Consider the following 25,765-nt stretch of genomic DNA (forward strand, 5'->3'; position numbering starts at 1 on the left):
TCTGCTATTAACCTCATTGTCAAAATCTGTAGAATTGTAGTTCTATCTTTCCTAAATCCTGCTTGCTCATCTGCAAGGTATGCTTTCAGTTGTGCTCTCAATTTTTCTGTCAATATCATCATCATCATTTTACCAAGGTACAATTGCCTTGACTTGTCAAGGCAATTGTGCTATAATTTTTACATTCTAGCTTATTTCCTTTCTTGTATAATAATGTCACTAATATTGATTTCACCCAATCCTCTGGCATTTTCCCTTCTTTTCATACCATATTACATAGTTGGTGCATTTCTCTAACCATACTTTCACCACCATATTTAATAATTTCTCTAGTGATGTTATCGTAACCAGGACTCTTATTGTGTTTTAGCATTCCTATTGCATTTTCTACCCTCTCCTGTTAAAATGTCCCTATCATGCTCATTACCTGGTGGTGATATCTGCTTCAATTCTACTGTCTAAATCTAGTTTTTTCCCCCATATAACTCACTACAGTATCTTGTCCACTGCTGTACAATTTTTTCTTTATTCATCAATACTTTGCCTTTTTCACCTTTATTTGTGGTCTGTTTTGGTTGCCACTTTCTATTAATGGTTCTGATCATTTTGCATACTCCCTTATTTTATACTCTCCATAGTACTGTTCTATATTGTTGCATTGGGCTTCTAACCATTTCATCTAATCCATTCTCACTGCTTTTTTCACCTCATTACACTTTCTTCTATATTGCTCCTCTATTTGTTCTGATGTATTCCTTTTATCTTCAACATTCGTGTGTTGAGGCTTAAGTGCTCTGAAGAATTCATATTAATGGTTTAATGGAATATTATCAGCACTGAGAAAGGATTAAAACTAATTTTAACACTTCCAATATTTCGTCTCCCTCACAGAGACATCTTCAAGGATTACAAAAAACTCTTTGTAACAACACACATGCACACAGAAATACAATACAGTAGTGAGTGAAACTAAAGTCCTGTCTAGGTGGTGCACCCTCTATGGGCATTTGCAGATGGCCTAGGATGTAAAGAGGGATCTCTGATAATTAATGTTTCCCAAATTTTGGGAGGTTTAATGCAACCATAGTTGTTTAAATTAGGTTGATTCCTGAGTGCAGATGCAGATTCAAAGAACAGTCTTTCTTTTTTGAATTTACTGTGGTGGTTTTTTTTTTCCAGGAGATCCTGTGGGTTGTATCCAAAACATGAGCTGCAAGGCCAGATTGACCATAATCATGATTGCAGATGTATGACTTGTGTTCTTCTAACCGGATGGTTGCTGATCTGCCTGTCTATCCGAAGTAAGCCAGTTTACAGGCACAAGGTACTCTATATACTCCAGGCACTGAGAGAGGAGGGAGCTGATCTTTGGTGGAACGGATAAGGATAGCAAGTTTATGGTGGGGCTTAAAAGCTGTATGGAGGTTGTACTTTTTTAATGATCTGGCTATTTTTTCGGATGTACCATGGATGTAAGGTATGAAGATGGCTTTCTAAAGGTCTTCCGAAGAGATGGTTGGGGAATGGGGAGGGACTTGATTATTTTTTTAATTCTGTAGTCACTGTAGCATGTACAGAATGTGTCACTGTACAGAATGTGGACTGCAGAGTTTAGCAGATAGAAGAAGGAGAGGTGATATGATTGAGTCTGGAAACTCATTGTGGGAGACCCAAATTAACTATTATACACACAAAGGCTATTATACCTCTCCTTAAACTCATTCACTGTCAGGGAACTCCCAACTAATTTTCTCAATTCATTCCACTCATTTACCATTCTCCATGCAAAAAATCTGCTTTGCACACCCGAACTAACCACACACTCTCTCAACTTCCACAGGAAGTTGAGAGAGTATGTGGTTAGTTCGGGTGTGCAAAGCATAAATTTTAAAAATCTCCTTTAATATCTTAAAAGTTTCTGTCATGTATCCTCTTTTCAGCCTATCAGCTAAACTTTTTAACCCACAAGCTTTCAACATGTCTTCATAGGAAGCATTCCACACACTTGTCACCAGCTTGGTCATTCCTCTCTGAATTTTCTTAACCACCTCCTTGTCTCCAAAGAAACTGGTGACCAAGTCTCTGCACAGTAGTCAAGATGCAGCCAAATCATAGCCTTTTAAAGACAGATAATAACTTTCTTATATTTACTTGTTAGCATATTTTTCAACATTCGAGTTAATCCATTGAGCAATTTTACAAACTTTTGCAATATGCCCTCTGAACATCACTTCTCTCTTTGCCATTATCCTCAAGTCCTTACCCTCATAAATTTCCTGCAATCCTGTACGATTAATATGATACACCTTATGCAACCTTATCAACCCGAAATTCATACCTTACATTTTGCAACATTAAATTGACCGTCATTATCCTTTGTCCACAATATTAATGTATATAACTCATTCTGCAGGATATCAACATCACCTTTATCTATTATTGCTCTCCCTAGTTTTGCACTATTAGTAAACAACTGAATATCCCCTTTAAATCTTTCCCTATATCATTGATATAAGAGGGTGGTCTGAAAAGTTCTCAGCCTAACAATGGAAAAACGAATTTATAATTTCAAAACAATTTTTTTTTCAACATAATCTCCCTTAAGGCTAATACATTTATTCCAGCTATGCTCCAGCGCTGTTATCCCATCCCTATAGTGATTCTCAGTAAGATCTGCAAAATACCTCTCTACAGCTGCAACGCCTCTTGATTCGAAGAAACGTGCTGACCAGCGAGTAAGAGTTTTATTTTTGGGAAGAGACAGAAGTCAGAGGGAGCCAAATCTGGGGAATAGGGTGGATGTTCCAACAATTCATAGTGCAGATCATTTAATTTTCCCATTGCGAAAATGCTTTTTTGGGCAGGTACATTGTCATGATGAAAGATTATTTTTTTCTTCTGCAAACCGGGTCTTTTCTCACGAATTTTTTCATCTACTCTGTTTAAAAGATTGGAATAATATTTCCCGGTTATTGTTTTATCCTTTTTAAGATTTACAATTTTTAATAAACAAAATACCTTTAGCATCCCAAAACACCAATGCCATGACCTTTCCTGCTGATGGAACCGACTTGGTCTTCTTTGGTGCTGAACAACCGGCTTCTGTCCTGTTTTGACTGCTGTTTCGATTCTGGTGTGTAAAGGTGAATCCAAGTCTCATCCATAGTAATAAATCGACACACAAAATCAGTTTTATTCTTGTTAAAACGCTCCAAGCACTGTTCAGAGATTTTCATGCGAGTGCGTTTTTAATCTGCTGTGAGCAAGTGCGGCACCTATCTTGCACAAAAGTGTTTCATATGCAATTCTTCATGCAAAATATATCCTACACCTTCTTTTGAAATGCCTATGGTCTCAGCAATTTCACACACTTTGACTCACTGGTCATTCAATACCATATTGTGCACTTGATCAATGATTTCTGTTGTTGTTACACTTTTTGGATGTCCTTCACGCAGATAATCTTTAAGGCTGGTACAGCCATATGAACTTTGAATGAATTTGTTTTGGCATTAACCCTTCTTTTGCAAAGAATTTTATAACGAATTTTATGCACGATACTTAGTTTTATCCATTTCAAGCCATACAGACAACACTTTGTTTCAGACAGCTGTATAAAACAAACTACTTGATAGAATGACTTGCAATTTCACATGGATGCTTATGACAGGTGTTCCAACTTAGAAAAAAAAATCTTGCTGATAGTGTTGCCATCTATGGTGGAGGCCGAGAACTTTTCAGGCCACCCTCGTACAAATTAAAGACTAGTGACCCTAGTACACAACCTTCAGGTATTCAGGTAGTCACTCTCATTCTCCTAGAATCCACTCCATGGTATACTACTCTCTGGTGTTTCTCTGGCAGCTATAACCCTCTCCATGCTGCTTGCTTCATATCCATTCCTACTTGCTCCAATTTTTGTAATAGTTTTCCATGTGGTATTCTGTCAATGTCTTTGCAAAGTCCAGTAACTTCATGGTGTAGTCATTTCCTTTATCCAGTTCTACTGTCACTTTATTATAAAATGTGAATAAATTGCTAAGGCCGTACCTGCCTTTTACAAAGCTATGCTGCTCATCCTAGAATATTGCATTCATATCCACCCAGTGTTGGATTTTAACTTTAACCAACTTTTCCAATACTTTAACAACCACTCCTGATATCATTAATTGGTCTGTAGTGTGCTACTTCTGTCTTGGATTTATCTTTCTACCTTTATGCAATGAAACTATCTTATTCTTTTTCCACTCCCCTGGAATCCTCCCAGAGATCAGAGGCAATGTCAATTCTCCTTCACATTCACATAGTATACAGGCTGATGTGCCATCCAGTCTCAGTGCTGTGTTCTCATTCATGTTTTTCAATATTCTGAAGGCCTCCTCTTCCTTTACCTTGATGTTGATATGCATCTCTCTCTTATCAGCAACTGCACAATATCCACCTGCTTGATTCATCTTTGCAAAATGATCACTCAGTAATTCAACTATTTCTTTTGCCTCACCTTCCTACCATGAGCTTTGTTTAAAGTCATCCTATTATAGTCCTTTTTTCTCATGTTGATGCAAAATGAAAATTCTCTTTTGGGTTTACTTTGTACTGCTTAGTTAATTTTCTCTCATAATCTGATTTGGTCTTTCTTTCCAAATTCTATCACTCTTCTTGCTTGTACTTTTTACTGCTCACGTGCATGCCGATCACATTTTTCTTTATATTCCTTCTACATTGTTTTCTCTTTTTGTAGCTCTTGCTTAAATCTCTACTCATCTACTTAATTCCCACTTGGTTTATTGTTATTTTATTATTTTTATTATTATTTCATGGCACCTCCAATTAGTCCAAAGACTCATTGAGAGAGGGCTCCTACTCTACAAATCTCTGTTTTCATTATATACCCAACCCTATCTACTGCTTACTACTACCTTCACTAGTATTTTTTGTCTGTAAATTACGTGTATCCTAAAGGCCAATTCATCTGTATGTGGGATGAAAAACCCGAGTTTTAAAAAAAAAAAAAAAAACTCTGCTACCTCCATAGGATATCGGGTAACTTACCTTCAGTTGAAAAATCCCATATAAAGATTCCTGCTATCAAGACGAGAATTGAACTTAGGCCTTTTTCCAATTGAAGGGTGTAACACACCATCATTCTTCCAATTGCGCTACAGATGCACTTTATCCTCTTGATCTTGGATATATAGTCTGATACTGCTTCTCTTAAGCAATCTCTGACCACTTCATGTGTACAAATGACATTCTTTCTTTGTAGCTTCTGAAGCCATTCCACTGCTCCAAGATGACTCCTAAGTTTGTCATTATCAGCTTTATGTTCAATATAAATCCTTTCTTGACAGGGAATTCCACATGTTTGACAACCTCTCAGAACAAGACTGCTTGGTCACTCTCCCCAATTGGAGGCAGAATGTCTGCCTTGGTTATGGATATATCTTCTGATGCTGTTATCAGATCCAATACTTTCACATCCCTTTTCCCATCTATAGTTTGTTGTTTAATGTGATTATCCCTTAGCTACTGTATAAATTCTCCTTCTATGTTTTCATGTCCCCTTCCTCTCTCCAATCTATGTCCCCCCCATTGTTTAAGTTTCCCATAATAATTGCTTGGTCTGCACTCATTGTGCTAATCTGTCAATACATGGCATCTTCCTGTTTGTCTGTAGCAGCACCAAGCAATATATTTCTCACACCAGAGCCACAAATGAACCATCTGCCTCAGATCTAAAATCTTCTTTAATTTCTAACTTTGTTGGTCATTATTCTTCAGCTATCATCAGCAATACCTTGCCTCATATCCTATTCCCTCTATCTTCTTTGAAAATACAGTACCCTATACATTCTATCCCTGTAAGTATATTATTTTCTGTCATCAAGGTCTAACTCATACCTATAATTTTTGGCAAAGTCAAGCTGACCAATGCCAGATACTCCTCTCCCTTATTTCTGATACTTCTTGCATTCATGTACATGCATTTTAACATCCCCTTGTACCCACAATTACCCTTGTGTAATGTCATTACAAACCCATTTGAATCAGGAACTGGTGAAATCCATTCAGCACTGCATAATCATTTCTGTACACCTGCTCATTTATAACAGGGTTGGCCAGACACATGCTTGATTGTATCCTACTTAATACCTCCAGTTTCCATGGTTTTGCACTTTCAAACTTTCAAAGTCCGTCCGGCATATGTAAGTCCTTTTGTCCATGATATTCATTCCATACATCAGCAAACTGCACACCATTCCTCCACAATCTTCTCATTGATTGACTCATTACCAATCATAGCCATTCTTCTAAATTCTGTCTTATCATACTGAGGCAGCAGATTCATAATCTTACGTTCTTGCTTTTCATTTTCACTTCCACTAACAACTCTTTCATATCTTCTCTCGTTGTATATTTTTCACCTTTCAAATCATTTGTTCCTGCAATAACAGTCATCTCTTTTACTTCTCCCTTCTGCAGACTAACAATATCACTAACATTTCTGATTTGCACACCTGGGAAACATGTTTTATTTTTTTCACTTGCTCATTAAGTACTTGTTCATTAAGTGAACAAGTGCTTAATGAGCAAGTGAAAAAGCAAGTGTATCTGCTCCTGCCTTTTTGGCAGGAGCAGATACACTACCACTCAACCTGGTGGTTGAGTGGTAGTGTATCTGCTCCTGCCAAAAAGCTGCGGTTTCGAATCCCACTGTGGGCATGGATGTTTGTGACTGTCTATGAAAATGCTAGTGGTGGTGGGTGGAAGATGGCATTGGTGTAGATGATAGTAGTTGCAGTTCATTGGAGTTGGTGGATAGAGTGATGGAGGCACTGAAGTGTAGAGTAGGTACCCTCCCTCGATGAGTCTTTGGACTCTCTGGAGGCATCATGTAATAATAATGATAATAATAAGTATATATGTCATCATCAAATCCCCATGCAATTCTGTATCCATATTTGCAGTTTCTGGCATTTTCGTACTTTCCAAATACACATATGCTTTCATTATTTGACCTGCTGCAGCACACAAAAATCGTTTCTCAACAACTGCTTGAGTTCACATTTTGTCCTGTTAAGGACACAATGTAAACGTGTTATTTCACTCCTTACCACCACTTCATCAGCCGCTTCTTTCAGGCTCTCATTTACTATTCTTACACTCTCATTCCCATGCATTATCATTCACTACTTCTGCATTCACCAGACCACTGGCAAATGAAGCATTTAAGAGAAATACATTTCTCCATTCACAAATTCGAGGTTTAGATGTGCAAGAAGAGATTGTGTTACAAATACTGATTACTCTTGATGTCAATAAATCAGTGGGACTAGATGAGATTCCACCATGTATTTTTAGAGAATGTGCTAAGGAACCGACAACATTGAGTTGGCTTTTGAATGAGAGTCTGGCTGTGGCAAAGGTGCCAAAAGAGAGGAGGTAGTAAAATAGTCCCCTTTTATAAGGGTAGTAGTAGTAGAACTGAAGTGTCAAACTATAGATCAGTTTGTATTTATTTTATAATTGTTAATATTTTGAAGAAATTAGTGAGGGATCATTTACAGTACTGGGCAGATGAGGGTAATGTTATCTGTGAAGGACAGCATGGATTTGTTAAGGGACACAGTTGTTTTAGTAATATAATTGCCTTTTATTATAAAGTAACAAGAGCAGTTGATGAGAGAAAAGCATATACTCTTTTTTTTTTTTTTTTCATTTTAGAAAGGCATTTATTAGGGTACCAGATGATAAGTTGATGTTTACATTATAGCGTATTGGTCTGGATATGAGGGTAGCGAATTAGTCTAGGAATTAGCTGTCTGATAAGTATCAGAGTGTTGTGAATGAAGGGGCAGTATCAGTGAAGCAGAATGTTACTAGTGGGTTCTTCTGGGTTCCATATTGAGACCCATATTGTATTGAGCCTCATATTTAACCTTTATATATCAGTGACAATGTAAATGGAATCCACGAATATTCAGTTAATTTCAGATGATATGAAACTAAGAAGGGTTATTAGCAATAGTGCCAATATGGCAGCCTTCAGGAGGATTTGAATAAGCTGGAGAAATGGGCCAATTAAAGTGAGTCTCAGCTTAATGCAACTAAATGTAAGGTCTTGAAGTTTGGGATCCATTGATAGGAAGCTGGATACTCTGTTGGAGCTGTGCTAGTAGAGGTGGAGGATGCAAGGAACCTTGAGGTGATGATTGATAGAGTTTAGGGGCATATCACAAATGTGGTGAATGTAACCCAGAGGATTGCTGTAATACTGAGAAGGATACTGATGGCAGAGTAGACTTATAAATTCACTATAAAGCCCTGATCTCCTGAATTATTTTGCTCAGATTTGTTCACTGGGATTTGAAGGGGTTAAATTAACCTTGGAGCAGGTGCAAAGATGGATAACAAAAATTATATCATTGCTGCACCTGGTTAGCTGTGAGGATGGATTGAGGACATGTAGACCGCAGAATTTGGTCAATACAAGAAGAAGTAATATGATTGAGACATTTAAACTGTTGAGTGGCAGTTATAGGTTGACACTGGGAAGTTTGTCTTTTGCATACTACAAATGTTACATTTTGTACGTTATAAATGGAAATGGTGAGTAAGGGGGCAAGGAATAGCTTTTGGATAGATGATGGTTGGATCATGGAATGCATTTCCTGATAGAAAGCGAGAGTACTAACAGTGAATAAGGAATGGTGTGATAGACTTTCTATTGTTTGAGATGGATCCCCATGATAAGTTTTGTTTTATAACTTGAAGGAGATCATGAATAATAATAATAATAATAATAATAATAATAATAATAATAATAATAACAATAACATGATATAATGACGTTAGCATGCCAGATGGAGCAGTTTATATATGAATTATGTATGTATATATAACTTATGTTTTCTGATGTATTTTTTTTGTTATATTATTCTCTGAGATATCTTTATTTGTCTTATGAAATCCCTGTCACCTCTTTTTCATGTTATCTCCTTTTAGGTATTCCTGGTTGTGGTGGTGTTTTGACAGCTGCTTCTGGTTCTTTTACCTCACCAAATTTTCCTGACCCTTATGCTAATCATCTTCAATGTGAATGGCTGATAAGAGTTCATCCTGAAGAAAGAATACAATTAACATTTGTTCATTTTGCAGTGGAGCAACACAGATCTTGTGCATGGGACTATATTGAGGTAAAAAGACATTTATTTTTTAGAAAGATTTATATATGGATTATTGTGCACAGATTTGGTCACTGGGTTTTCATGGTGACAAAGATATGTTGCAAAGGGTCCAGAGAAAATTCACGAAGGTGGTCAGTAGTCTTTAGAATGTGGAATATGAGGACAGATTGAGAATGTAAGTTTCAGAGCCTCCTGAATAGGAGAAAGTGGGGGATATGATTGAGACAGGCAAGCTAGTAAGGGGTTGTTATTGGGTCAGCATGGAAGAAATTTTTCATAGAATGGGAGAGGAGACATAGAACAAGGGGCCATTGCTGGAAACTGTATAAGGAGGATGTGAGCAGAGGAGTGTGAAGTATGTTCTTTGCATGGAAAGTGGTTGGAGAGCGGAATGCATTACCTGACTGTGTTGTGGGTGTTGACACATTGAATCAGTTTAAAGCACGAGTGTATGAGCATTGTGTGCAATAGTGTGTACCTCCCACGATGAGTCTCTGCCTTCGTGGAGGTCAAATGTTAATAATAATAATAATATACATATTTTGTTAAATATAAGATGTTAAGATTCGATGTTGAACAACACTCATATTGATGATTTATGATTATTAACAAAATCTTGCTGAGGATAAAAAGGTATTAATAGTTCTTATTAAATTATTTTAATTTACTTTAATAAGAAATGATGGGATGCAAAGTGCACTTGGTGGAGAAACTTTAAAGGAGGTAGAGGATATAAGAGATCTGGGAGTGGTGGTGGACAAGGACCTGAAATTCAAGGGTCACATTGCACAAGTTGTGAAGACATCACATTGGATAATGGCAGTGATGCAGAGGATCCTGACATGCAGAAATAAAGAAGTTATGATGGCATTGTATAATATCAGGCCTTATATGGATTATTGCGCACAGATCTGGTTGCCAGGTTTTCATGGTGATGAGAATAAGTCGGAAAGGGTCCAGAGAAGATTCACAAATGTTGTCGAGTCTTTGAAATGTTTAGTGAGGACAGATGTTATGTTGTACCATCATTTTATATTATGTTTTAATCCAATAAGAATACAATTTGGTCAGCTAAATCCCAAATTACCAGCCTATCCTCATTCACTCATTATCTGTCTGATTCAGTTCAGAATCAGGTAGATACCTGACATGGTGCACCACGAGAAGGTGAGGATTGGACATTAGGTCAGAAGCGGTTGTTGGTTCTCCACATTTCTTTAAAGAGTATGTGTAGGTCTTCTCTCAATTATACAGCTTTGACCCTTAAGCACCCCATACTGTAGTATTGTGATTTTAAAATTATTAATTCGGTTGCTGTTTTGATTAATGTGAAAGTGCTACTTAATGTTACAAAAAATGGCAACAGTAAAGAAGCGTACACCAGTAACGTGGAAGGTTTCAACTCAGAGATGAAGTTTTTACGTAGACTGTTCGCAGTGGATATGATGTTACAATTGTTATACTCATGTATACACCCCAAAATATTAATGATTTATGAAGTGTTAGGTTAAATGAGAAGAAAAAATATTTTACTGGGTATGAGAAATGCAGTGAAAGTTTAGCATGTTCTAAAAATGAGAACATTTTCACCAGGAGTAATCAGAAAATTGATGGAAGTGCTGGTGATGATAGCAATAGAAGCAGCATGGAAGAGCTCAGGATACAGTTAATGAAATTAAGGCTTAAATATCATTTAGTTATTTAATTAGTTAGTATTACTGAGTGCATTTGCTGCTATATCACTCGATTACTGTACGTTCAACAATGATATCATAGATATATTGATAGACATGTTGCTGGTTGAGTAAGCCTATCATGATAAGTCCATTAATTCTATAAAGTTTACTCTAATAATAATAATGACAATAATAATAATAATCTGTTAAAATCTCCCTCATTGATTTCAGAATCCTTTATTATATCATCTTTCTTTTCCCTGTTTTTGAAGTTCAGCAAGACAAGTTCGACAACCCTCATAACTAACATTGCAAAGTCTTAGATTTCTTTTTGAATTCTCGATTTCTCTCTAGAATCAGTATAGAAAACAAGTGATCAACAAACTATATATTTGTGCTTGTCAATAATTATGTAAATTTCTTTACAACTAAAAAAGATGCCAGGACACCAACACTATTCCTAATGTGTCTAAGATTCACATGAAAGTTCACTTCAGCCAAGCTAGATATCTTACAAGTGGGCGAGCATAGCACTAATCTGAGAGCCAGTCAGCAGCACCTGCATTGAACAAGTGAAAATCATTGCTGCTGTCACAGTATTACGAGACGAGCTTTCAGAAATCCTTAATCCAGAACTGTGTTCTAATCCATACATCATCTCAGAAAATGCTGCTGATAATGGATTTAACAAAAGTAAAAGACTGCCATTTTAAGAGAGATGAAACCAGCTTAGTTGGCTCTTTTTTTTAGTGCTGTAATTATTGTTTCTTTAAAGTTAAGTTCTTCTCTGACTTTTTTATTTGTTTTCTTTCTATCCGTTTGTTCTATTGATTTTCTTAGGCATTTCATTTCAAAAGCATTGAGTTTATCCATTTATTTTTTTCTTAAGATCCAACATTCTGAGCTGTAGAGTACTGTGGGAATTATCATTGTTTTATATATCTTTAATTTAAGTTCTTTGCTTAATATTTTATTGTTCCATATTTTTTGTAGTCTGTCCATTGTTATCCATCCATTATTGATTCTGTGTTTTATGGTTTTGAAATAGTCTAGATCTTCAGTGATCATTGATCCTAGGTAATTGAACTGCTTTACTTGTTCTATATTATTGTTTTTTATTTTCATTTGGATTTCTTTCCTTTTTCTTCCTATTACCATTAGCTTTGTTTTATCAAAATTGATTTTCATATTATATTTGTTACTTGTTTGATGCAGCATGGTCAGGATATTTCCTAATTTTTCTTGGCTGTCTGTAGTGATAACTGTGTTGTTAGCATACTTTATAAATGTGTTATATTTCTTCCATTTACAGTTATTATTATTATTATTATTTGACACTTTCTGGGTCCAAAGACTCACCGAGAGAGGGCACCTGCTCTACAACTGTCTCCATCACCCATTCACTAATTATCCACCAACTGACCACAACTACCTCAATGCCATCAACCACCAACCACTAGTTTTCCCACAGACAATCACAAACATCCATGCCCACGGCAGGATTCGAATCCGCAGCCTTTTGGCTGGAGAGCAGATATGCTAACCACTTGGCCAGCCAGGCCTTCCTTCACATAGTCCTTCATCTACTACTTCTTTTAGGTACAGGCTGAATATATATGGTGGCAATGCCTTGCATAACTTCTTTTTTTAATTGCTATTTAATCTGTTTTTATGTTTTTGTATTTCACTATTGTTTGCGTTTCTTAATAGTAATTCTTGATACAATTTAATAGGCATTTGTTGAACCCTCTGTTTTCTAGAATTTTAATGAGTTTGCTTCTGTTTATTGACTCAAAAGCTTGTTCGAAGTCATAAAACAGCAGTAGTTTTTTTTTTTTTTTTTTTTTTGTCTCGCATAAGATCCGCTAATCTGTTTAATGTGAAAATTTGCATCTGTTGTACTTCTGCTATTTCTAAATCCCATTTGCTCTTCTTCCATCTGTTCTTCATGGGAATGTTCTCATGTTTTGAAGAATCTGTTTTGAAGAATCCTGATGAATATTTTATAGCAGTGGCTTAGAAGGGTGATAGGTCTATAGTTAGTGCAGGATCCATCTCCTTTTTTGTGGATGGGTATGATCTGACCTATTTTCCATTCTGTTGGTAAGGAATTATAGATACGTTAACACAGGAATATTTTAATGTTTGCCAAATATTTCAGTCTGAAAATAACAGACTATCCTCAATGGCTACATAGGAACAATTTTTTACAAGGTGGAATACCAACAGTTGATCATTCAAAAGTAGAACGAGCCCTGTGATGTTACATTGCTAAGCATTAAAGAGAGGAAAATTTCATCAGAGTGATGAATAAATTATAGATATTAATTCACAATTTCATATAACAATCTTAATTTATAAATTCAATTAACCTCCCTACCGGCTAGGACTTCTATAGACGTCCAACTAAATCTGGATATGTTTCAGCCCACCTGTTTAGAGAACCTGGATAAGAAGTGCAATTTGACTGTCATGTCCATTAGAAGGTGTGATAAACCCTCACGCTGAAGAGAACAGTTAATCGGATTATCTCCTGCTCGTAGCTGCCTCTCAGTTGCCTATAACAAGAAACGGACTTTCTTGTTCCATGCTGGTTACCTGGATTTTAGTTATATATGATAGACTAAAAATAGAGAAATTATTTATATTTTTGTTTTTTCTTTTTATTGTACAATAAAATTTTAATTTCTGGACAAAATAAAGGTCTTGCATAATTTCTTCACTTAAATATTGCCTTACCTTGGAGAACCAATTTAATATTTTGTTTTTTTTGCTAATTTTTTTCTAATCGCTTACTAGACAAAAGATTTTTCTTTGTTCTCGAAGAAATTAATTCACGATAATTATTTGAAATATTCTTTTAAAAAAAGAAAAGAAAACTGGCTGCTGATGTTCCAGATTATATTATTTTTATTTTTGTATTTGAAATCGAATAATACTTCACAGATTTCCTTTAGGACACGCTTGAGCAACTTTGCTTTATAGAGAATAACATGAAATTTTTTAATCATATTACTAAATTTTTTCTTCATGTTGTATAGTAATCTGTACTTTCTTGGTTTCCTTGTATAACTGGTCATTACAAAATGAAATTAACAGTTTTGATTTAAATTTATATTTTCTGCATAATTCAGATATTTTATTCTCCAATTTTTAAAGTAAGCGATACATTTGCTTATTTTTATCATTCAAAATATGCATATCAAATGTGAAATTTCATTTCCATATTTTTACAATAGAATTGAACTTTATTTCGCCTCTGATAGTTTAACCCCCCCCAGTGGCATTACTATCACACACCCGAAAACTGTTATGAAACATAGGTACAGTTTTTATTTAATTCGTTATTTTTCTCTAGTAATTGTTCCACATAACTTTAATTTTTCGATAGTGAAACTATGTGGTGATTATTATAAATTAGCAAATTATAAATCAGACAATATACATATTTCCTGATTATTATAAATCAGGAAATTATGTGATATTCGGATATAAGTGAAATTAATATTTAAAATCACTGTCATCCTTCAAATGCAATATCAGAATAAAGAAAGTGGAAAATCTGAACTTTCGAAATACATTTCGAGAGCAGGCTTTCGAAATGTATTGGTCTACAGACTGAATTCTGAACACGCCAATGTTTCGTGATGTTATGATTGAAAAACAATTCAGTCTCATCATGAAGTATTTGGATTTTCAGAATAATGAGGAATACGATCAGGCAACACATTCTTGCCCAGTCCTCAACAAAATTTATGATTTTCTGATGAAAATCCATCAGAAATGTAGATCACTCTACATTCCTGAGAGAGACTTGAGTATCGATGAAAGCCTTATGCCATTCAAAGGTAGACTGAAATGTAAGCAGTATATTACCAAAAAGAAAGCGAAGTATGGAGTAAAATTTTTTATGCTTTGCGAATCGGAAAGTGAATATCTTTGGGATTTCAAACCTTATACGGGAAAGCAAACTGTAATCAAGCATGATAAATATTCGGATCTCCCCTTGTCAATGTGTGCAGTAATGCAGTTACTAGACCCTTTACTGGGGAAAGGTTACTGCCTTATAATGGATAATTACTATATATGTGTCCTGAACTCGCTGATTTGCTTTTACAGCATCGTACAGATAGTTATGGTACTGTAAATGCAAAAAGGCGAGATATGCCTCCAGATCTGGCTTCAGGAAAGCTATCGATGGGGGAAATCCAAACTTATCAGTGAGAGAAAGTCTTTGCACTACGTTGGAAAGACAAAAAAGATGTTTTTCTGCCGTCTTCCCTGCACAATCCATCAACGGAATCCATGGAGAAGCATGGTTTGAAGAAAGAAAAACCCATTGCTGGGTGTGCATACAACGACACTATGGGTGGAGTCGACAGGTGCGATCAGCAGTTATAATTCTACTCTGTAATGAGGAAACAGCATAAAAATATTACAAAAAAGTGCTTGGACATGTATTGGATTTTGTTATTTGGAACAGTTTCCTCCTGTACAAGAAAAAATGTTTGTCTACCATAACTTATCTAGAATACAGAATAGAAATTTCAAAAAGCATTGCTGCATGCACATGCGCCTTATTTTCAGCAAGCAGAAAAACAGGAAATCCTGCCAGACATCTGAGGTTGAATGCTGCTAACTCCAACCATTATCCCGAAAATCTACCACCAACGCTAATAAAAAAAAACAAACCTGCACGCAAATATTATGTATGTAATAAAAAAAATATCAGAAAGGAAACAAAAATCTGGTGCCCTAAGTGTAAAACGGCTTTGTGTGTTTACCCTTGCTTCAAGGTGTTCCACGCTGTTCAAGAATTTTAAATTCTGAACAGTATGAAATAAAAAATGTTTGTTTTCAAGACCATCAAAACAGTCCTTTTCAGGACTAAATATTGATAGTGGGATACCCGAATGCACTGTTTCTTTATCATCCTGAAGGCTAATTTTTAAGTTCTTTTTATGACACAGAGAAACTGGAAAGAGTATTCCAGGTAAAGTAATTCATCAAAACAATAAAAAATAATGAAATAAAATCTACCCTATATATATATATATATATATATATATAAAATGATAAGCCTTTTTATGTCATGTTTATCGAAACATTTTGAAACTCAGGGGCTACCCTGAGTGTCGAATCTTCAAAATTCGAGTCATCAGAATTCAGGGGCGGAACTCCCTTTCGATTTATCACAATTGAAGGAGAACTGGCCTACCATACCAGAACACGGGGGGTTGGGCATACCCCTTTCAAACCTGTATAGAAATTTAGAGTTATGCAATTGAGTTCCAGCAGAGAATAAGGAGGGGGGGGGGGGAACATTAGAAAATCTTCAAAATGAGCAAAAGTGTTGAATCATTCCGTATATGATATTTTTCACATTATATTTTCAACATATCTATGAGGTTATGCACTAGATATTATCGTAATATGCATAATACAAATAAATAAATAAATGACGAAGGCGAAGAATCACTGGTAAAATATCATTGGATATAAATTTTTGATACCAAAAAGACACAATCGGAAACCGAGTAATGCAATTTAGCATTTTAACATTTTTTTTTTTTATTTTGCCTTTATGAATAACAAAAAATCGTATCTAAATCTAAAATGTGATGATCCATATAATGCTATTTGGCTAGAAACAAAAGAAAAAGGATATATTTATTTCAATAAATATTATTTAAAAATATCAATATTTAACATAATATTTTCAAAGCAAACATTTGAAAATTCTAAAATTCAAAAAAAAATTATTCAATTATTATAAGTAAAGTGAAAGAACAATCAGTGCAACTCTTCTGGTGCACTGATTTGTAGAATAAAATACACCAAATTTACTATCACTAAATAGATTCATTGCAAAAGCTGATCAGTGGTCATATCAGGATTGATTTTTTTCGCATATGTGAAATTCGTTTCAATTTTTAGGAAGAGATACAATAAATCATTTTAGAGGCAAGATAGGTCAAATAACTTAGGAGAGTAAATGAAATTCTAAGCAACACAACAGACATAAAGACATGGGGAGGGGACACAAAGGTCACTCAGCAACAGTTAATCCACTAATGGCAATGGAATAGCCATAACGAGATTAACGGCAGAGGAAAATAATGGCATGAAAAGGTAGAATGCCGATGAAGTTTTGATCCATGAAAAAAGCTAGGGAGTGTTGAATATTTCATCCACACTGGCCGGTTGGGAGGTTAAAGATAACATTAGACTAATGTAAGAATTAAAGGTCTCAATTAAAAAAAAAAAAATTAATGTGTTATCCGGATTAAACTCCCATATTTTTGATAAGGATGTACAGTCATTTCGATTCAAGTTAGTTCATTGAAGTAAGGCCTCAGCACTCTCTTTGAATAGGCATTCACATTTATAGCAATATCTGTGTAGAAGGCGAGTCTTTGACCAGAGGATGTTGTGGCTTGTCTCTCTCTCTCTCTCCCATGCTGTGCCAATCGAGACTTATCGAATTTGTTGTGAAGAATGTATGATTGATGCTCTTGTATTCTTTTTTCTATAGAGCATCCTGTTTGTCCAAAGTACGGCAGATTGCAGTTACAAGGAACTTGATATACACCAGGCAGAGACATAGTCGAGCGTTTATCTTTAGAAGAGGGAAATAGGTGGATATTTTGTTAATAGGAATATAAGTGGCTGTTAAATCATATTTCTTCAGAATTCTTGAAATTGGTTCTGAAATCCCAGAAATATATGGAATTGGAACTCGACGTATTGATTCTTTGTTGTTCTGTATTGGATTGTTGGAATCGAACAGATGTTGTGCTTTTTTCGAAGAAACCATTTAATTTCATGTTATGTTTGATAGTTGAAAGTTCTTTCTGTAATTCATGAGGAGTTGAGCAATTAGTTCTAGCTCGTCAAAATAAACATTTTATGATTCCTGTTTTTTGATAAGGATAATGGGCAGATTGTTTGAGAATGTAATGTCCAGTAAAAATGGGTTTTCTGTAACCTGTTGTCAGAATACCTGAAGGTGAATGGATGAGGAGGATGTCTAAAAAGGTTAACTTGTCTTTTTCAATCTCCATGATAAACTTAATATGACGATGTAAGAAATTGATTTGGCTAAAAAGGAAGGTAAGGAATCTTTGTTGTTAGACTACACTGAAAAGATGCTGTCTATATATCTCACCCAAAAGGATGGTTGAGGTAATACAGGACGGCTTCTTGATGTTCCGAATAAAAGTTGGCCATTCCTTCCTTCCACTTGGTTGTAGAATTTGTTTTGACACAAGAAATATCTAGAAATCGAATAATTTTACAATATCTTGTGGGAAGATGTCAGCAAGTAATTGTAAAGTCTCTTTGAGAGGTACATTAGTATATAGAGATTCTACATCGAAGCTCACCATAAGATCACTAGGTTGTAATGGGATATTTTTTTATTTATTTAGGAAATCCGAAGAGTTTTTCAAAAAAAAAAGCGTGATTTGCCTATATGTGATTTCAATAATTTCGCTAAATATTTGACTATGCGATAAGTAGGTGAATCAATACAGTCAACTATAGGATGGAGAGGAATGTCTATCTTGTGAATTTTAGGTATCTAGGAGGTCTGGCAAAATGTGTTTTTAACCTTTCAATCGTGTCTTCATCTAAACTTATCACCTCATCTAGAAAGGAAATTAATTTCTTCAGTTGCCTGTTGATAGGTTCGTGATCAAGTTCTTGGTATGTTGAGCAATCTCGAAGTAAAAGAGAAATTTTTCTTCTATAGTTTGAAGAATCCATAATTACTGTCGCTTTTCCTTTGTCTGCTTTAGTGATAACAAGGTGACTGTTGCTTCTTAAGGAATGTAGTGCTTTCTTTTCAGAAGGAGATCTGTTGGAAGGAGGAAGCTTGGCTTTAAATAGCATAGAAGCAACTTCTAGGTAGAGAGAATTAGCCTTTTCACTGGAGAGATGACTAAGGTTCCGTTCGATGTTAACCATGAAATCAAAATACGGAATCTTTTTAGGGACTATAGCAAAATTATGTCCTTTTGAAAGGATGAGTGTTTCACTACTTGTTAAAGGGCGACCGGACACGTTGACGACCCAATTATCTGGAACATGGAAAGGCTTGATTTGACTAGAAACAAGGACATTAGATTTGCAGTTTAGATGTTGATTCTGTTTTTTATATGAACGTTGTATAGAGCGTTTAGCCACATTAAGAACTATGTCAGAAAGTTGTGGGTCTAAGTTTGTGGAGATAAAGGTACAGAGATCAGCAACTTGAGGAATATTAATAGCAAGATCATGTTTAGCTGCTTTGAGTTGATTACGGATTAAAGCTAAGCTGCTGTTCCTGTAGATATTATGAGCTCCAGGAGATTTGATGGTTTTTTATCTTAGCAAAGTTAGGAATAATCTTATTGTCGTGGCATTTTTTCAGAAAAATGATCCTCGCTTGTAACTTATCTTATATTACAGATAGTTTACCTAATTTACCGGTTGTTTTGGTAAAGTTTTCCCCATGAAAGAATAGAATTTTACTCTTGAGAGACACTTCTGACATTAAAATTAGGAATTATAAACATGTTAACACAAGAATATTTTAATGTTTGACAAATATTTCAGTCTGAAAATAACAGACTATCCTCAGTGGCTACATAGGAACGGTTTTTTACAAGGTGGAATACCATCAATCGATCATTCAAAAGTAGAATGAGCCGCGTGATGTTACATTGCTAAGCATTAATGAGAGGAAAATATCATCAGAGTGATGAATAAATTATAGATATTAATTCACAATTTCATATAACAATCTTAATTTATAAATTCAATTAAAGATAACATTAGACTAATGTAAGAATTAAAGGTCTCAATTAAAAACAAAAATTAATGTGTTATCAGGATTAAACCTTCCCATATTTTTGATATGGATATACAGTCATTTTGATTCAAGTTATGGCATTGAAGTAAGGCCTCAGCATTCTTTTTGAATAGGCATTCGAATTTCTAGCGACATCTGTGTAGAAGGCGAGTCTTGGACCAGAGGTTCAGCATGGGATAGAGACAAGACACAACTCCTCTGGTTCAAGACTTGCCTTCTACACAGATGTCAATATAAATTCAAACGCCTATTTATGGAGAGTGCTGAGGCCTTACTTCAATGCCCTAACTTGAATCAAAATGACTGTATATCCTTTTTCAAAAATATGGGAAAGTTTAATCCGGATAACACATTAATTTTTTTTTTTTAATTGAGACCTCTAATTCTTACATTAGTCTAATGTTACCTTTAATTGAATTTATAAATTAAGATTGTTTTATGAAATTGTGAATTAATATCTATAATTTATTCATCACTCTGATGAAATTTTTCTCTTCAATGCTTTAGCAATGTAACATCACGTGGCTCGTTCTACTTTTAAATGATCAATTGTGGTATTCCATCTTATAAAAAACTGTCCTATGTAGCCACTGAGAATGGTCTGTTATTTTCAGACTTAAATATTTGGCAAACATTAAAATATTCTTGTGTTAACGTGTCTATAATTCCTAATTTTAATAGGAATTAAAATCAAAATCACAAGTGTCCCTCAAGAGTAAAATTCTGTTGGTAAATTTCCTTTCTTTAGTATTTTCTTGAACAGTTTTCTTAGGTAATTTATTATGCTTTCTCCCCCTTTTTCTAGAAATTCTTTTTTAATGTCGTCTATGCCTGATGCTTAATTATTTTTCATTTGTTTGATTGCTCTATGTATTCATTTAGGATGCCTTTTATGTCAAAAATTTCTTCTGGGTTGAAGCTGTCCTGGGTTTTCTTCAGTTGCAAATGTTTCTTTAAAATTATTAGTCCATATTTCTTTTATTGTTTCACTACTACTTGTTGTGTTTCCATCTTTTTGCAATATCGAAACTGGGTTGGGTATGTTCTAATTATCTCTTTAACTATTTCATAAATGGTCATGGAGTCATGTTCTGTGTATGCTTCTTCACACATTCCTTCTTTTTCTGCTAAATATGTGATTTTTGCTAGTCTGCATTTTTTGTCTTTTTTTTTTTAATTTTTGTATAATACAGATAACCCTTGTATAACATGGTACTTATACAACATGGTTTCGATATAACTCGATCTATAAATTGTAGTAACTCTTGTTCAATGTGGTACTTATACAAGGTTAACAAGGTTACGATATAACACGGTCTACAAACTGTAGCAACCCTTTATCATTTCATATATTTTTCACCGCATGACTTCAAAATCAAATTTTCTCTTTGTTAAATTTGTGTCTACCCATGTCGTGCATGTAGTTATATAAGCAGCAAATTTTTATTAAGGGAAATACTCTTTAGCACACATGCACTTTTTTTTTTTTTTTTTTTTTTGTGTGTGTGTGTGTGTAGTGTTAATTGTCATCATCATCAACAAATTCCTGCCATGTACCCTCAAGAGGTGTACAGGATATGACAGTACTACATGAAAAATTTACATCATTATAACTTCCTATCTACAATTTTCCTCCAAATCAATCTGTTACTTGTCAAGACCCCAACATTATCAGATCTTATATTTCTAACTTCTAAGGCACTTTTTACCATATCAGTCTACCTATATCTTGGTTTTTCTTCTGGATCCTTTTCCTGCCAACCTGGCAGAGAACACTTGTTTTGCTAATCTTTCCTCTCCCATTCTGTTTAAGTGACCACACCACCTGAGATTAGCTCTGCTAATGCATTCCTGGATGCTGACACTTTCGTGTTCTTTCCTAATATCATCATTTTTAATAGGATATTGCCTTTGATGCCAAATGTTCATGTCTCTAATCTTTCTCAGGACTCTCATATCTGCAGTCTCTAGTCTTTGGTCAAGTGTTTTACTTCTGACTCAGCTCTCAGATCCCTAAGTTAAAACTGGTTTGAACACTGTCTTGTATACAGCTAATTTAGTGTTCAGACTAATTTCTCTCTTATTCCATATGAATTTATTCAATTGACTTCCTATCATACCAGCTTTGTTGATTCTGTTGTCTATTTCTATATTTCATTTACCATCTTCACTAAAAATCGTGCATAAGTAGCTGAAATGTTTTACTTGTTCTACATGTTCTCCGTTCACAACGCAGTTGACATTTTCAACGATTCTGCCTGTTTTCATTGTCTTTGTCTTTTTATTGCTGACCTTGATACCTATCTATTAGAACAGTTATTCAATTTAGTCAGGGAATCTTGCAGACTTCTAGCAGATTTATTTAAAAGTATAATATCGGCTGCATAAAGCAAGAGCTGACATTAAGGCTGACATGGAGGGCACTAGTGAGCCAAGCACTGTGGAAGTGTTTAAAAAGAGCTACTGATTGAGATAAGTTATTCCATGAATAATTAAGTATACATGCGTAATTTTTTGAGTAAGAACGGCTGTAAATGTTGCGCGCTACCGATATTATTAGTGTGGGGGATTTTTCTTGCCTAAACTTAATTATGAAATCGTTATTATTAGACCTAGTAACCTGCAGGGAAAAAAAAAATGGCAGCATCATTGTCCTTCCATGATTTTAATTTAGATTTCAGTTTTTTCGTTAAGTCTATTATATGTATTCTTTCGATTACATAAATGATTTGTGGATGTTTAGTGTGGATGGAAGAAGGGTGTGAGAAGTGTGACCTGAACAAGGAACTGATGAATGCAAATATGAAATTGATGACAGAAAGTGTTAGTAGCAAGATTGTTGGAGGGAAAAACGAGTGCACGTTTGAAAGAGAAGGATGGTGAGAAAATGTTAAAAAATCAGTAAAAAAGAAAAAGAGCGATTTGAAAAATGTAATGGATGTTAAAATGGACGAATGTGAGGTGAGAGTGGCGGAAGGAAACGAAATTGAGAGAACGAACGAAACTAGAAATGGCATGATGCAGAAATCAAAAGTAAAAAAAAATTGAAAGAATGAATGATAGGGAAAAAAGAATGAATGATGGCGAAAGTTGGACTGAAAGTACAGAAACAAAGAAAGGTGAGTGAAAGTTAGAAGAATGATAGCAAAAGTTGGACATATGTTGGACCAATAGTACGGAAACAAAGAAGAATGAATGAGAGTGAAAGTGAGAAGAGGGGGTTGAGAGTTAGAAAGTTGGAAAGATTGAATGATAGAGAGAATGTGTCGCGAGATTCAGAAGTTGAATTGGATTGGGTGAGGCAAGAAATGAAATGGATGCAGAATGAAATTAAGAGAATTCAGATCAAAACTATTAAAATAAATCATGATGGCATGAAAGAGCTAACGAAAGATGAGCGAATGTCATTGTATAACAACTCCATTATCAAAGGAGCGCTAGAGGATAGAATGCACAAGGTATGTTTTCCAGGCGGTAAAATGAATAGAGTGATTGAGGTATTGGATATAAGGGGCGAGAGCGAGGAAAAGAGTTAATAGTATTAATTGGTACAAATGATTTGAGAGAGGACAAAGAGCCTGACAAAATGGATACCAGGAGGCTGCTTGGAAGGATCAAAGAGAATAGTGTGATAGGAAGGGTAGTCAGTGTGTTGCCTAGGTATGACTGTGGTGAAATGAGGCAGAAAGGAAGGATTATGAATGATATGCTGGCTGAAATGTGTGAGGAGATTGGAGTACAGTTTGTTAATGTGTGGAATGAGTTTGAGGAACGAAGTGAGCTGTATGGGAGCGACGGACTGCATTTGAGTGGTTATAGTGTGAGTCGCTTGGAGAGACTGCTGCTGGAAGGTTGAGAAGTGAATAGAGAGAATGAATCAGATCGAGAGGGGAGTGATGTGGAAGAGCAGGAGAGTAAGACAGGAGAGATTGAAGAAGTAGATATGAATGGGGAAGTGAGTGGTACGAGTATAGAAAATGAGAGAATAGGTGTGCAAGAGGAGCAGGGAAACGGGGAGGCCAGGGCAGACAGCATGAGAAAGGTGGATGCTCCAAGAGGAGGTGAGAGCATGTGTAGGCAGGAAAGGAATTGGATGACCAGGGATCAAGAGGAATCAGTTGGAATTGAAAAGGGTTCTGAAATGAAGAAGCAGAAAGGGAAATGGCCCTAGACGAGCATGGAGAGATCACATCGAGTGGGTGGTATCAGTGGAACTAGCTGCAGATCCAGAAATGAGCTATTGTGTTTGTATACCAATGCTAGAAGTATAAGAAACAAGGCGGATGAAATGGTTGCACTAATTGCATCTGTTCATCCAAAGATTGTCGCAATAAGTGAGACATGGTTGGAAGAGGATGACATCCTGACAGGTATAGAGATGGAAGGGTATGATGTGTTTCGTGAGGATAGAAGTGGTAAAAAAGGGAGGCTGAATGCTATTCTTGATAGAGAAAGAATTATGTCCATACAAAGTAGAGATGTGAGACAGAAATAGTGCCAGTGGTTTTGAGGCAGTATGGTGTGAGATAAAGGTGAATGCAATCAAATACTTGGTGGGATGTTGCTATAGACCAGGTAATGTGGATGGTGGTGATAGTGAAATGTATAGTCAAATTAGCCAAGCAAATAAGAAAAGGGTGATCATTATGGATGATTTTAATTATGGCAATATAGACAGGAATGATGAGATAGCAACTGGAAGTAGAGAAAGTGACTTTCTTGAGTTTTTTAGGAATAACTACCTCAGACAGTATGTAACAGAGGGCACACGAGGATTAAGGGCTTGGATTTGGTCATCTCATCAGAGGATGTAATTATAAATGATATGTCAGATCATCCAACTGTAGCTAAATATGGTTTAAAGCTAGATTACAAGCTAGATAGGGTATAAAGGCCTCTCCTTCACCCAATAAGGGAATAAAAGGCATTAGCTGATTTTGATAGTTGACTTACAACTCAAATAAAGACTAAGTATTGCTTGATACGATGCCCCATTGACACCATATAACAGTACCATATTGAATAGCTTCTCTCTTGGCACCTTGTCATATGCCTTTTCCAGATAGACAAAACTTAAATTCAGATCTTTGTTATATTCCCATGATTTTTCAGCTATTTGTCATAAAGTGAAGATCTGATCCCGACAGCCTCTATTTGGCCTGAATCTAGCTTGTTCTTCACCAAGCTTTTCTTTCACAATTCTTCTCAACCATTTCTCAAGTATACTTATATAAATCATACCAGGAAACTCAGTAGTTAAAAACCTCTGTAATTCTCACATTCAGTTTTATTTCCCTTTTTATATATGGGAACTATGAGAGCTCTACTCCAATCATCCGGAATTCATCCCTTTGTCCAGGCCTTCTGAACTATGCAGTACAACCATGTAAGACCTTTATACCACCATAATTGAGCATTTCTGATCGAATATCATCTACTCTTGCTGCCTTTCCATATTTCAAGCCTTTGTTGACTTTTTCTGCTTCAAGTATGGATTTGTATTCCTGACTGTATTCCTGTTTAGTGTTTTTTACTACTGCTATCACTGCTTGTTACGTGTAGTAATTTTTCAAAGTAATTATTCCATGGATATCTTTTTCTACGGTGTTCATGTCACCTTTATCATCTCTAATTCCTTTTACAGCACTCTTTCCTCCATTTTCTGAGCTTCTTCAACAACCTCCAGAATATTTTGTCACCTTCTTGATATTTATTTTCTATGTTCTTGCCAAAGTCCTCCCATGCCTTGATTAGCTAGTTTTAAACAGTGTTTAGCATTCTTACATTTGTCTCTGTATTCTCTAAGAGCACAATATGACTTATTTGCCAGGATCCTTTGATATGCTTTCTTCTTTTCCTTCACTGTCTCTTTAACTTCCTGTGTCCACCATAGAGTTCTGATTTTTCTATCCTTGCAGATAACCTTACCACATGCCTCTCTGGCTGAATCAATCAGGGTTTTCTTGAAGACTTGCCACTGAATCTCCAAGGTTTGGTTCCTGATCCCAAACTCTTTCATTTTTTCTTCAATAATCTTTGTGTATTTT

At 35.4% G+C, this 25,765-nt stretch overlaps 1 protein-coding gene across 1 annotated transcript in view; it reads left to right on the forward strand.

Moving 5' to 3' along the window:
- The window catches only part of Cubn (Cubilin), a 2,223,842-nt gene that overhangs the window by 610,239 nt on the left and 1,587,838 nt on the right, over window positions 1-25,765 (forward strand). Inside the window, exon 19 of the mRNA XM_090396294.1 lies at window positions 9,007-9,197. Coding sequence (XP_090252420.1) covers window positions 9,007-9,197 — 191 coding nt within the window. The remainder of the gene's footprint in view (window positions 1-9,006; window positions 9,198-25,765) is intronic.

This window comes from Typopeltis vanoorti, chromosome 8 (genome assembly GCF_054136105.1).
Source record: "Typopeltis vanoorti isolate ZY-2024b chromosome 8, IOZ_Tvanoo_1.0, whole genome shotgun sequence".
NCBI classification, from domain to species: Eukaryota; Metazoa; Arthropoda; class Arachnida; order Uropygi; family Thelyphonidae; genus Typopeltis; species Typopeltis vanoorti.